Source organism: Camellia sinensis, chromosome 12 (genome assembly GCF_055761805.1).
Source record: "Camellia sinensis isolate YWXY chromosome 12, ASM5576180v1, whole genome shotgun sequence".
Lineage (NCBI taxonomy): Eukaryota > Viridiplantae > Streptophyta > Magnoliopsida > Ericales > Theaceae > Camellia > Camellia sinensis.
This window is the reverse complement of record NC_138972.1, coordinates 79,192,487-79,207,350: the sequence shown is the minus strand read 5'-3', so window position 1 is coordinate 79,207,350 and position 14,864 is coordinate 79,192,487. Positions and strand designations below refer to the sequence as shown.

The window sequence follows — 14,864 nt, the reverse complement described above, 5'->3', positions numbered from 1 at the left end:
TATATCTGTGTATACACAGATCTGTTGATGATGGCGTCGGTGATGGCAGTGATGACGCAGTGATGACACTGGTGATGGTCTCCTTTTCGTTCCCTCTTCCTCTCTCTTCTCTCTCTTTCTCTTTTTCTTCATTTGTATATCTATGTATACACAGATCTGTTGATGATGGCATCGGTGATGGCAATGATGGTGCGGTGATGGCACTGGTAATGGTCTCCTCTCCGTTCCCTCTTCTCTCTCTTTCTCTTTCTCTTTTTCTTCTTCTATTTTCTCTCTTTTTCTCCCTATGTTTCAAAATATAAGAGAAAAAAAAATGTCCAAAACAACATCATTTTGGATGGTCAAGCCACTCAGGCCAAGCAAATTTCGAGTTATGAAGGATTATTGTTTAGGAAAGCAATGTAAAATGTGTCAATTAGGCTTCACTTGGTTATAGCAAAACAACCAATTATTGCCTAAAAAAAATATTTTTTTACAAAATTCTTAACTCGTTTGCCAAATTCATTTACCGCCTCAAGAACTTTAACAATTTTAAACTCATTTGAAAAATCAAAAAGTTAAGACCATGCTAAATAAATTAGTTTTTTTTATAGGTTTATTTTTAGGAAGACTTGTGTATAAGTCTTAATAGGTGGACTTATTGTCCAATAAGTCTTATCAGAATTAATAATATTTTTTTTATTAAACACTATTAAAAAATCATCACTAATTGTTAATTTTCAATAACGGTTTAAAAATTTTGTTATAAAAAATATCACTAATTATAAATTTTGGCAACAGATTTAAAAATATCGTCACAAAAAAAAGTTATTAATTTTCAACTTTTAGCAATAGTTTGAAAAACTCGTCACAGAAAGTCATTAATTGTAAGTTTTAGTGATAATTTATAAAAAAAAAGTGACAAAAAAAGTTACTAATTGTTAATTTTTAGCGATATATACAAAAAATCATCACAAAAAAAATTATTTTTAACGGCAATTTTATTAAGATTTATTTTCAATAGAATTTGATAGGAATTAAGTCAAACTATAAGACCTATGGATAATTTATCCTTATTTTTTTAACCAATGACTTAACTTCTTAACTCTTAAAATGGGAATGGCTTCCCTCCGGTCTGATCATGGACTGGAGGGTGCTGTTGGGTTCGTGGAGGCTATCACGAGTTCTGTTTTGATAATCTGAACCGTTCAATATATAAAACTCGTCGAGTACTATACATTTTAAAACATCACGTTGATCGGATATTGATAGCTATGTGATCAAATCAATTTTTTGTAATCCATTTATTTTCACCGTTCATTTTTTTCATACAAAATTAATTTGATCATATAACTATCAATATCCAATCAATGTGATTTTTTATAGGCATGTATTACTCGACGAGGTCTACACATTTAACGATTTGGATTATCAAAACGGGCCCAATAGTACCCTCCAATCTAGAGGGAAGCCATTTCTTTTAAAATAAACCTTAATTGGAGTTGAACATTATTGTAAGGGCACTTAATAATTTTTTTCTTAACCTCAGTTATATCTACTATAACTCTCTTCCTTTCTATAGTTTGGATGTTAAATTTATCAATAAAAATGAAAACGAAAAGAAAATCAAATTACTTATGCATACTCATTTTATGAATAAAAAAACAAAAAATATTATTCTTTTTAACAATATGTATTCATCTCATTTCTCAATTTTCTAACCCAAGCAAAAAATAAAAAAGAAATATTTTTTACTTCATTTTACTTTCCCACATCATGTTCATTTTCCACGAATCCCTTTTTACTCTACAAATTCAAAATTTAAAATCAAAAAACAAGATACAAATACGTTTTTATATACGAATCTCACACTACACAAATTAAATCTCAACTATACAACTCTAATTCAAGTAAATTTGGGGAACTTGGATTCATAGCATTTTTCTATATTTTATTTTTATGTTCTTTGTGGTAGTAGTTCAACAAAGTGTATATAAGCTTTAAATTGATTCGGATTTTTTTAACCTACAGATTTTGACCATTATTTACAAAAAAAAAAAAAAAATAATAATAATAATAATAAAATAAAATTTAACAAAACATATATGAATTCAATAATGAGGGCTATTTCAAAACTCATTGCAGGGTCCAAAAAAGGTTAAATGTGAAGATAACAACTACCTTTACTAATAAGCTTTAACTACTTGTGAATTATAAAATAAATAAAACATATGAAAATAAAAAAAGAGAGACCAGATAGAAAAAAAATGTCAAATTAAAAAATGGGTTGTCTTAATATGACTTACCCCCAACATAACCTCATAAACTTAAAAGAAGAAGAAGAAGAAGATATATTCTACTTCATTCCATTCCAACCATTTTGATAAATATTTTTGGAGTGTTAGTTGACGATATTGATCCTCAATAACCATCAATTAAGAGCATCAGCAGTAGCCTTGCTACTTGCTCCATTTTGCCATTTTGTCTAGCCTAAAACTCTGAATTGAACTCCATCAAACTCGCCTAAGTCACGGGAAAATGTCCTTGAGCAACAGTAACTCGCTAAGCGTGATGAGCTACTGTGCACTGACTTTACAATTTTTAATTCATTTATCTTCATTTATATTATTTAAGCGAGACACTATTCATACGTTAATTTATTTTTTATTATATTTTTTGGACCAAAAAGCCATGGCCGGTTGTCCACCCAGATATCTTCTCAGATGTCCCGTGAGTGCACTGTGACAAAAGAAGGAAAGTGCTCAAATTTGGCCTGATCGGTCGTCTGGCCAGTTGACTGCCCCTCAGTGGGTTCGGCCGTCCTGTGTTGCTGCTACTCTGCTATTGCTCTGGTGTTAATTTGCTGTTGTCTTGAGCCTTATTTATGCTTGCTTGTTCATAATATTTTAATGAAATAGAATTTTAGAATAGAGAGTTTGATAGAGTGTGTACATTAAAAAAAAGCTAGCCAAAATACAAAAGTGAATTTTGAGTTATGATTTGGCTCAAAATTTACTAGGGGTGAGCATGGTCCGGATTGGACCGGATTGAGGTAAAACCAAGACCAATCCGTTATCTACGGTTCTTGAAAAATTGGAACCAATCCAATCCGTTTAAATCATGGAATCAATTCGAACCAATCCATTTAAATACGGATTGGATCGGTTTACAACCACGGATTCACATAATTAAATAACAAATATATATATATATATAACACTTTAATTTCATAAAAACATAAACATAGCACTGTATTAGTTTCACAATAGCAACATGTTTTTTTATAATAGCAACATACTATTCTAGAATTTAAACAATCAGAAGAAAATTGGTTTCACCATAAGTATTTAGACCATTACAAATTAAAATTAAAAACTAACAAACAAAAGTAATAAAAGAAGATATTATACGGTTTTAGGTTTGGGTTTAGATTTCATATAGCATAAAAGAAGATATCATGGGGGATGATGCATAATAAAAATATAGACTATTTATATACGGTCCGGATCGATTCCAATCTGGAATCGCGGGGTTCAATCCGAAACCAATCCGTGGACTACGGATTTTTAATTCTTCAATCCGGAACTAAACCGCGGATTCAAAAAATCAATCAAAACCTATCGGATTGGACTGGACTGGATCGGATTACGGATTTCACGGATTCCTTACTCAGCCCTAAAATTTATTGAGACTGATGCGGATCCTCTAAAACATTGTTTTGTTTTCTATCTAACCTCACTTTTCTATAATAATAAGAAAAATGATAGAAAAAAGCAAATATCAAATGACATTGTCAACTTCTTCCCTTTAATTATTACTATTATTTTTAATCTTTCTTTAAAATATATATATATATATATATATATATATATATATATATTTAAAGAAGTGGAGAACATGGATATGGTTTTGGTTGTTAGAATGTGGGCAGGCAGTCTCATTCAAAGCTGTTCTGTAAAGAGAAAAGAATCCTACCTAAATATATATGAGTTTTGCCTTTTTGTTTACTATTTAATAAAAAAGAAAAAAGAAAAAAGAAAAAAAAGAAGAAGAATGGAATTCCAATATGGCGTCCATGTGGGTGGACCTCTATTTTAAAATGCAAAATGAAAATAACTTGAGGTTTAAATATTGCACTAATTATGTATATTGAATAGAATTTGATATTTGGTCCAACCCCAACCAAATATAGCCAAAAGTGGAGGCTTCTCAAGTGCCACTTTGACGAATCTATCTATTTTATTACTTCTCAAGTGCCAATTTGACGAATCTATCTATTTTATTACTTTTATTAATTATTTTTTTAACAAGAGAGAGAGAAAGTAGTGTAAAAAACAAAAAAACAAAAGTGACTTATATAAGATAATAATTATATTTTCACAAAATTAATCATCTCGGTACAGGCCATCTTTTAATTCTTTTAATTATATTTGTATCCTAAAACCTTGGTCTCTTGATGCACACAATTGCACACCCCACTCACCACCATCACCACCAAACCCAATTTTAAATGGAGCAAAGATGATAAAACAAAAACCAAGTATAGAAGAGTTTTCAGATAAACACCCAGTTTCTTAAGACTTGGCTTTCGTTTCTTGGAAGATGGTTTAATAAACTTCAGAATAATAATCCAAGCATCTGCAATGTATAGTCTATAATGGAAAGTACACAGATATTACTCCAGATTTGAACTACATATATAGTAAATGATAACAGAAAAAAAGTAACATGTTGACAAAGCGGGCAAAATAACCTCTGGCAGCATAGAATGCAAGGTAAGGTATGAAAGGATGCTGAATGAAAGACCTGCGATGCCGAGGGTTTAGTGGTTATACTACTCTTCTTTGCCATTTTTGTCGTCTCCTCAACCTTTCAAGAATGCATGAACCAATAAGCAGAAGATTTCAGGTGCCAAAAAAGCCCATTCTTATTGTCCACATAAATCAAGCTGAAATGTTTGGTATAGCCAGAACTCCACTCAAAGTTGTCCAGTAATGACCATGCAAAATAAACCCTCACATCTGTTCCATCCCTGTTCGTGTGTGCCATAATAACAATGTCATCATTTATAGATGTATAGAAAGACTACTGTGCGAGCATAGAGGCATGTTCACTCAAACACTCGCCCAGATGTGCACATGCAAACAGAAAACCATTGCAATAGATACTAGAACCAATGATAGCAGCAGCATCATATGCCCCACCTTGATCACATTCATGAGCACGGCAAGGCAGAACCTCCACATTGGTACAACAATTGATCCATACAAATTTAATTGTTCATTCAAAGGGCAAATTACATATACACCCCTCGAGGTTTGGCTAAATTACAGATACCCCCCTGAGGTTTCAGAAATTACATCCCGCCCCCTGAGGTTTGTATTTTCATAACAATTTGCCCCCTGAGGTTTATATTTCATAACAAATTACCCCCTAATTTCTTATGCAAATATAGCATTCAGGGGGGAATTCGTAATTTCTGAAACCTCAGGGGGGCATTTGTAATTTAGCCAAACCTCGAGGGGTGTATATGTAATTTGCCCTTGTTGAAAACAATAATATGAACCATATCAGCATCATAGAAACCTCTTTTTTCTTAATCAGCTTTTGTTGACAAACACACCCATAACCCAAAAGGGAAAAAATAAAAAAGATTAGCAGTATGCTAATGATGAGCACAAGTCTTTCCAAATGATGTCATCTTCAGACCTGTGCATGCATATGCGTGATTCAAATACAAGCATGACGAGAGATTGGCTCCTCTACCCAAATTTTTTTATTTTATTTTATTTTATTTTTTTAAAGATGAGAGTTCAGGTCATCTGATTGCAATCTCTAACCAGTCATCAATGAAAGCGCCGCCCATCAAGACATGGATGGACTCGATAATTGTTTCACTGTAGAGTATTTTATTAATCCACCTGTTATATTTCTTGAAAAAAATGGCAGTACCCTCTGTATAGTGACTAGGCATAATGAGATTTGAAATTATCTGGTCAATAATGGCAGGAATTGTCAAGGTCTCAAAACCTCTAGAGGAGATTGAAATCAAAGAACTGAATATTAATGCATGTGGAGCACTAGAGCTAAGCAGGCATCACCAGGAAGTAGCAGCTATGAAATACGCGTATGTTTAAAACAAAATGAGTGACATTTAGTAAAAGTTACGCACTTAATTGCCTGAGAAACAGCTGCAAGGTAGCTTTTATAGTAACAAACGCTCAATTTGTCATCTAGCATCTCATGGAGAGGGTCAGTCATTATCTTCATCATCCATACCTGCATATGTAATACAGCCAAATATTATATAAGTAATTATAGAGTAAGTTAATTGACTAATAATGAAGTTATTTTCGACCATTTACAGCATATCCTCAGATCAGTTACCTCTTAATTATACTTCCAAACATATACTACTACTAAAACGAATGCAGCACTCCTGGTACAACTTTTTCTCATTTCTAAATGAGCTAGTTTTCTTATTTAAAAAACTTGCACAGACGAGGAATGCAGCACTCTAGATCAGCCTTATCTCATTTTGCTTTCCTCATTTCTAAAATTCCCTAGTTTTCCTTCTATACACGTGCACAAAGAAGGTTTCAAATGTTATAAGCACATCTACGGATATGGTGATACCCAAAATCTAAAAAATTGGAATATGGGTACGTCTAGGATATGTTTGTAAAAAAAAAAATTTTATAATTTGTAGTACTGAATTACACATAAGCTCAAACAATGGGGAGAAACCACTGTAATTTTCTAATGATGTGCTTCTTTAGAAATTGGGTATTAGTTTTAGAGCCAGCAGCCAGTTTATTTTTAAATTTTCAATAGATACTGTCACAGTACCATTTCAATATTACATCTAAATGTTTATGTTCAAATAAAAAACAGTCCACAACTTGCCCTGTGATTTTCCCTTTTGCACAAGTGGCATACGCAAAAATGTTTTATGTAAGTTCACTTGCTTGTTTAATTGTTAAAATCCAATTTATTATATTTTCTTATTGATCCTAACTTTCTATGAAGTATGGGTATGGACATAGAACAAATGACACATTAAGGATACATCAATTCGACAATTCTGAACAAGTAGGGTACTACTTTAATCTTATTATTTTCGTCTTCTTTAAGAAATAAGTAAAATACTGAAACTTTTGTATTTGTCCTAACAATTAAATTCTAAACGTGTTTAGAATTTTTTTTTCATTTATCAAAAAAAAAAAAAAAACATAAATCTAAACACGTGTCCATCGCTTATAACACGAGTATGCAGGAAATGGCTGCAGAAGGATTTTCATCAGCCGATCAATGAATCAAAATTAAAAGATCTTGCACTTCTAAGGGTTACCTAAATAGTGTAACCAAACCCTTTATTCCTTGACCAATATTTATGCAATCAGAAGGTTTTACCATGAACTTATGCTAAAAAAATTTCACTAGAGGGCCTGCCATTTTTTTTTTGTGATCAGCAACGACAGAAATTTTATTAAAATGAAGAAAAGAGACAAAAAGAAATACAGAGGACAAGAAGTCCTCAAAAGCAAAAACCGAAAAGACTAAAAATTGCACACAGACTTCCAATCACTAGAAATCAAAAAAAGCGGAATTCCCCTAAATGGGGGAGCCACTGAAGCCCAAAAAGACGCCAGGAATCTGATCTTTCCCCACATTGAAGAGACATCAATACTTTTATCCTCAAAGATCCTTGCATTCCTTCCAACCATATGACCCAAAATAGAGCAAAAACTGCACAAAGCCCCAACACCTTCACTTTCTTATTTAAACTCAGAAATTGAAAATCAACAGAGAGCATTGAACTACATGATTCGGGTGCCAGCCAAGCAAGATCACCCCACGAAAAGAACTGTTGCCACAAGCTCCTTGCTACTAGGCAATGCAAGAAAAGATGATTATGAGTATCCCCCTCACCCTTACACATAATGCACCATTGAGGAGAAAGATAACGGTTAGGCCTCCCCTTTTGAAGGACATCATTGGTCAAAATACTTCCATGAACCAAAGACCATATAAAAAAATTCACTTTGAGAGGCGCAAAAGACTTCTAGATTCTTTTGTGAGGAGGAAAAAACAGAATATTTGGCTTCTCAATGATTTGTCCAAAAAAGGATTTGCCAAAAAAAAAAACTCCAGAAGAATGCGAAAGCCAAACAATTTATCACTCAAGGAAGAATCCAAAGACAAACGATCAATTCGAGAAAACAAGGAAGCTAACTCACCAACCTCCCTATTGGTGAGATTTCTAGCAAATCTAACATTCCATGCAAATGGAGCCAAGATAGAACGTAGATTTTGGAAGAAATTTAAAATTATCATTTGGATTTTGCTATGTTTTCAGCTGAGGTGCTGAATTCAAATGTTTTTTGCCATGCTTTGTGCTGAGGTGCTGAATCCCAAGGTCTCTCAACTTTTCTTTCTCTTTCTTATTGTCTTGCTCACCTTGTCTAATCAAGCAATAGCTACTACACCATTTTCATTTCTTGAGAGAGGAAAGCTTTTAAAACACACACACATATACACATTATTGCAAAATGCGTTTCTCATAGTGAAATTATGCAACAGGCAATAGTAACCACATCTTCATTTTGTGAAAAATGATAACTTCTTTGAAAAACTATATAATACAAAAAATAATAATAATAATTAATCTGTAGTTTCTTGAATTGAAATTAAGCATCAGTCAAAAGAGTTTCCACAGCTCTCTATTATGTGAGAACACATTCAAGATTAAAGTGGGAAATTCCTATATAGTAACTTAGTTGAAGCATACAAAGGAACAATTTTGTGGAACTATTAGTCATTAAGAAAATCCATCAAGGGCACCATTTAAAAGTTATTTTCTGTTAAAGGGCATTCTCACTTGAAATTCTAAATATCTGCAATATTTTTTAACATCTATTGCCCACTATCGTGATTGTCCTCTAGGGTGAATGGAGATTCATCATTATGCATTAAGTCATGGAAGATGGATGTGCTTGCTATTATCAATGCTGTCAAGAGAAAAAAAGCAGTAAAGTTTGGAATTATTTTTGGACTCTACAATATATGGCAGCATTAGGCAAGCCAAGCTATTCAGAATGGCTAAGCCCTGCCTCCTGGCTGAGGTTGAAAAGATGTTCGGAGTGAAGCCTTGAGGTGACATAGACTCCTAAAACCCATGGAACATAAACACTTGGCCCCCATAGGGTACCAAGAAGGCAAGCCTCAATTGGTTTCGTCCTAGACCAAAGCACTTTTGAAGTGTCATTGGTCCCTCAAAGTAAGTTCGATGTGACAGAACACGTGTCCTTATCAGGCTGACACGTGGAGGCCTGGATGACGATGTGTAAGGCATATGTCATGCTTATGTAGTTATACAGTCTTGCGTAGAACCTAACCCCAAAAGCTAGCTATTGAGGTGAGAGCACCCTCACACTTATATACCTCACATTACTTTAATACCTAGGCAATGTGGGACTTCGCTTCACGTATGTCTGACACATCTTTCAAAAATTTAAAGTAAGAAAATATTCGCTGCAATTAACCTATATGCCTAAAGATATTAAAGAGCCATATTAATGTATTCAATTGACGTCAATAGAGGCATAAATATTTAGTTAATATATAGATGCTTGGAAACAATACAATTACTTGATGACAAACAAGGACAGCAGTTATACAACCTGCTCATTCAAACACCCTCCCATTGACTCATGAAGATTCAATGGAAGATCCCAGTGGTACGGAGTTACAAAAGGCTGGATGCCTGCAAGAACATAGCTGCAAGTTATTTATTATTGTTGAAAGTAGATGGAAATGAACAACAAATGACTTCATACACCTTTCAAGCAGAGCATTAATGATGTTGTAGTAAGCAATCCCTTCCTCATTCAATTTTGTACCCAAACCATCTGCAAGCATGGAGAAAACCAAAACAACTGATTAAATTGGTCATCATGAAGGAAAGGAAACATAGAAATACGCATAGTAATTACAACATCATTTCTTCATAAAAAAAACAAAAAGGGCATATTATTACTTCGTATGTTTCATTAATAAAGATGAATAGAAATGGAGGGGACAAATGGACTACAATTAAAACATACATTATACTAACTTTGCCAAAAGCACAGGGAGCGGAAAACACATGGTGTCATAAACACTAGCTTTGTTTGTAAGGAAGCACAAAAGGAAGGGGAGCAAATAGATAGGGCATCAATTCATAGAGCATTGTAACTTTGCGCAAGACTAAAGGACAAAATGGTGTTGAAAAACTTAAACTTCTCCTAAATGAAAATTGATATCTGGATATTTCAATAGTCAATTAGTTGAATCAGGCCTAAGATGTTAGGCCAAATATCAAATGCTTGATGGATGATCCAATCAATACAATCCAAATCTCAATTACTAAGCCAATTCATAATCAAATCACAAACAATTAACTAGCTCTAAAATGACACCCCTTGGTGCCACCCAAAAGAGTACAATGACCCAACTAACAAGCTCTACCCGGACCAGAACCATTATATACAAGAAAAGGTTGGCAAACTTTCATTTGGCAAAGCAATGTATTTGAAAGAATAAAAGAAACACAATAAAAAAAGATACAACAAGACCTCAACAATCAAAATAAAAATAATAAGTGCCTATGAAAAGTAGCCAAAGAGAGCACACCTCACATTTGATCCGAAAGAAAAATGAAAAGAAAAATATCTCACCTCTTGTTAAGGGATCTACCTCCTTATTGCTCAATGCAAATCTAAATATTTCAAAAGCTTAGAAGTAACATTGAAATACACCAAAGATGATTAAAAAGGAGACATTACCTGGAAATATACGAGACCATGATATGGAAAAACGATAAGCACCAAATCCCAACTTAGCTAAAAGGTCAATATTGCATTTATTTATAGAAAAGATTAAAATTAGAAATGCTAAGGATTAAAGAAAAAGGTCACATCTTGAAGAATTAATCAACACACCCAGTTACATGCATAAATTATCCTTTCTAAATTAAAACAAAACCTTCACAGGAAACAACCATGTAGAAACTAGGTCCAGATAATTAAATTTCTAGTTTCAAAATCATGAAGCATTAAAAAAAATTAAGAAAAGCAATTCATCCACGAGAAAATTTGAGGGAAAAATAAAATTGAATCTATTGTATCAATGCAATAATACATTTTTACTGTTTTCTCTCTATTATGCTTTGCCACGGTAACTTCGGTGACCAATACAAAGTTTGACTAACACAAAATAAATAAATAAAAAGTAGCCCTAACGGCTAAATATAACCGAGGGACAAAACAAAATATGAAATAACAAAGGGAAACTACATTTCTTCATAGTTACATAGTCCAAAAAAGCCGATATAATAGTATTCACTCAACTCAAAAGTCTGAACTGTAATGATGATATTGATCCACTGCAATGTCTCCATTACTTCCATTACAAATTTTTCCTATTACAGCAAGAAAGTTAAAAGACCATAAATTTTAACAAACAAGCTAACCAATACCACATTCATGCATACAACACTCAGAGGTCATTGTAATGGAATAGATGGTGTATGGGTCTATAGGAAAGCATACCTTCAGTATGCCAAAAAAAGAATCCCAAATAATACTAGAACCTCTACCACCCTCATTCCAACCTAAATTAACAAGAAGAAAGAGATGAAGTTCAAAGATCTTGAGGTTTGCTTAATCTATAGGCTTTATAGGTTAGCTAACTGAAAAGTTATGTATTAAGCAACTTTTATCAAAACCTTTTTTTTTTGTTCTTGATAAGTATAACCTCTCTCAAAATTATATTGTTGAAATTCAACGATACAATGCAAGTCATAGTTTTTCATGTAGTAAACAAATTCTATAGTAAAGACCAATGGATTGGTAAGTGGATGATTTGCCCCTTTTACAGGCATGATGTTTGAGAAAATCATTTGCCAATCGTACATAAATTTCTGGAAAGTAATTCCATTTAAAAAAAAAAAATACCAGGAATATATAGGATTGTGAGTGAGGGAAATACAGAGAGCCAAATTTAGCCCTCCAAATTATGTTTCAAGTTTTGAATTGGCTCCATCACCATGTCTATTTTCACATGGCTATAAATAAATAAATAAAAACATAATCAAGATTCAATAAATTTTCAGAACCATGTGATAAAGGTCAGCAAACATTTGCATAAACGAGTAAGATTTATTCAGCATCAAAAGATTTATTTAACCCATATGGCTTTGAATACCATAGCATGATATGAAATTAGAATAGATAGGTCCAAAGAACAAAACTTTTTCCTTCATTCCAATGGATGTGAGAAGTTTACAATGCAGGATTTCAAAAAGAGAGCCTACAATGCATTCCTCTTTTATATATCTCATGAAAACAGCTACAAGCAAAAAGAAGAAGAAGTCTCCAGAGATGGAGCCTTGACATCTCATATTGCATTCACTTCAGTAAGCTGATGCTAAGTTATGCCCCAACAGTTACTTCAGCACTCCTGACTTCCTCCTCTTCCATCTCCTTAACTGCTTTTATAAGACCCTTTGTGATCCCATTAAGATGCAACCCGTTTTCTTTCATCTCCTTTAGCAGCTTCTCTGCTTTTCCCCAATCTAAAGCCTTCAGGCAAAGAGATTGGATCAGCTTATGGTACTCATCAGCATTAGGCTGAACTCCATGCTCCTTCATCTCATCCAACAACTTCAGTGCCTTGTCAAATTCTTCAAGTTTGCAGTATCCACGAATGAGTGTATGATAAATCATGGGACTCAAATTGGAGTGCTTCTTTTTGGCTTCAGCCAAAACTTTACAAGCCTCCTCCATCTCTCCCCCCTTCACGTAACCACTCATAATGACACTGTAAGTGTATACATCAGGTTTCAGACCCCTAGTCCCCATCAATCTCATCATTTTCCTTGCCTCATCCATATCTCCAGCCTTGGAGAGACCCTTGATAATGGAATTGAAGACTGCATTTCCAGGAGGTGGACCTGCATCAATCATCTTAAACAGTAACTTTTTTGCTCCATCAACATCTTTGATTCTACACAACCCATTAATAACAGATGAAAATGGCTTAATTGCATATTTTCTCTCTTCTCCAGAGAAGTCTTCTAACATCTCTAAAGCTAAGGAAACAGTCTCGTCCCCTCCACACAATGAACTGATCAAAAAATTAACAGAATATCGAGGTGGGTATCTATCCTTATCCTTTGCCAACAAGTAAACCAAATGAGCATCTTTAGCCTTAGCACCTTTGCACAAAAAAGATATAATCTTTCCAACTTTCTCACTTTCAGGCAATTTTCCAACATTTAGCATCTTCTCACAAACAGAGCAAGCCCAATCAAATAACGAGCGCCTACAAAGGGCTTCAATAGTGAAATAAAACGTTTCAGCATCCGCGACACACCCGAATTCCCCAAACATGTTAAACACTTCAAATCCAGCCTTGCCTTTACCCAACTTTGAAAAAAGAGATATCAGCTCATTGAGAATCTCCTCATTCAAAACACCATTCTCCTTCACCCCAATCTCCTTAATCAAATCCCACAAAGCATACGCGTCTTTCTTCCTAAGAGCACTAGAAATTGCCTGAACAAGAACCCACACACTCCCCGTAGTTACCGAGAATTCTGGCTTGTTTGAAGCCCATTTGAAAAAGGCAATTAAATTGTCACCTGGAACAAGGGGGGTTTCGAGTACCCTTATCACAAACTCTTGATGTAAAGTCAAATCCATGCCTTCAAGGCTCGATTCTAAAGACCCATCAGCACTACTAGTACTAGTACTAGAGCTCTGAAGCAGAGACAACACACTCTCTAACTGCTCAAAATCGACCTCACGTATTTCATCTTTCTCAACTAATTTATCAAAATCGAACGATGAAGTAGGTCCATTGTCAGATACTGATGCAACATAAACAGGATTTTCCTCAAAAACAATGTCTTTTTCATGAGTGAAAGCAGTAGCATCAAAGCCATCATTGGTTTCGGAAACAGGCGAATCAACGTGCGATTCAACAACAACATCATTACTAGGGTCTGATGAATCGTGAGAGAAAAACCTAGGGTTTAGGGAAGATGGGATTTTCTGAGTGAAATGTGAATGAAATGAAGATTGTATGAAGGTTTGGGCTTCATAGTTAAGTACCTGAGGAGTAGGAGAAGGATGAGAGTTTAGGATTAAATGCAGCAGCCTTGATCCTCCTCTTCTTGCAACTATTGATCTCCACATCTTCTCTCTCTCTATCTGTATCTCTATGTGAAAACCCTAAGATGGTTTTAGATATGGTTTTGGGACAAGGATCCTCTGGGGTGAATTTGGTGAAGTGATCGTGGACTGGAATTGCTGAGAGGATGACACGTGGTGACGGAAGGCCAGGATTGAAAGAAGCTGCAAAACGCAGCGTTTTATACCCCACTCACACCAAAAAAAAGTTTGAACTTGAAAATTTAGGGTTTGGAATTCTGATTATTTATGTATCAATTGTAGTTAGGTTATTATATTTTTAGTTGATTCAATTGTTTATGTAACTTAATTTCTATTTAGTTGTGGTATGATAAATAGACAATTCAATTTAAACTTCTATTCAGTTGTCAGTCTCATTGTCACTGTTATCTTTGATGTCAATAAGAAGGAGAATTTGTGACATGGTACAATAACACGATTCGAACTGTATATGAAATTATTAGGTTAGGATTGATCATTTCCTGACACGAACACGTACACGACCCGATAATATGAAGATTAAACAGGCCGGGTTAGTATCCAATCTGTATAATAAGAAATAGACACGAATAACCCGTATAATAAAAATTAGTTACATATTTAATATTATTTCCACTAAAGAGTATTATAGCATTTTTAATCTCTTACGTA

At 34.0% G+C, this 14,864-nt stretch overlaps 2 protein-coding genes across 6 annotated transcripts; both read right to left on the bottom strand.

Moving 5' to 3' along the window:
- Positions 1-4,530: 4,530 nt before the first annotated feature.
- Positions 4,531-14,270, bottom strand: LOC114296475 (beta-glucosidase 42). 5 transcript variants are annotated; one of them, XM_082899027.1, is made up of 7 exons: positions 14,136-14,254; positions 11,571-11,632; positions 11,370-11,440; positions 9,821-9,890; positions 9,663-9,745; positions 6,152-6,258; positions 4,531-5,011 (listed from the first exon to the last, which is right to left on the bottom strand). In XM_082899027.1, the coding sequence occupies exons 4-7, from the start codon at positions 9,867-9,869 to the stop codon at positions 4,852-4,854; spliced, it is 399 nt and encodes a 132-aa protein (XP_082755153.1). In that variant the 5' UTR covers positions 9,870-9,890; positions 11,370-11,440; positions 11,571-11,632; positions 14,136-14,254; the 3' UTR covers positions 4,531-4,851. The 5 variants fall into 5 exon arrangements, with proteins under 5 accessions (XP_082755153.1, XP_082755154.1, XP_082755155.1 ...); XM_082899028.1 differs by lacking the exon at positions 11,571-11,632 and having other exon boundaries at positions 14,136-14,262; XM_082899029.1 differs by lacking the exon at positions 11,370-11,440.
- LOC114296474 (uncharacterized) lies at positions 12,255-14,219 on the bottom strand. The gene has a single exon (XM_028240768.2). The coding sequence runs from the start codon at positions 14,217-14,219 to the stop codon at positions 12,453-12,455; it is 1,767 nt and encodes a 588-aa protein (XP_028096569.2). The 3' UTR covers positions 12,255-12,452.
- Positions 14,271-14,864: the final 594 nt, after the last annotated feature.

Coding starts and splice junctions, on each gene's coding strand:
- LOC114296475 (XM_028240769.2), bottom strand. CDS start 9,869: ATGAGGAAGGGATTGCTTACTACAACATCATTAATGCTCTGCTTGAAA. Junction 9,746..9,820: donor ATTAATGCTCTGCTTGAAAG/GTGTATGAAGTC, acceptor ATGTTCTTGCAG/GCATCCAGCCTTTTGTAACT. Junction 5,012..6,151: donor GCTGTTTCTCAGGCAATTAA/GTGCGTAACTTT, acceptor ACACACGAACAG/GGATGGAACAGATGTGAGGG.
- LOC114296474 (XM_028240768.2), bottom strand. CDS start 14,219: ATGTGGAGATCAATAGTTGCAAGAAGAGGAGGATCAAGGCTGCTGCAT.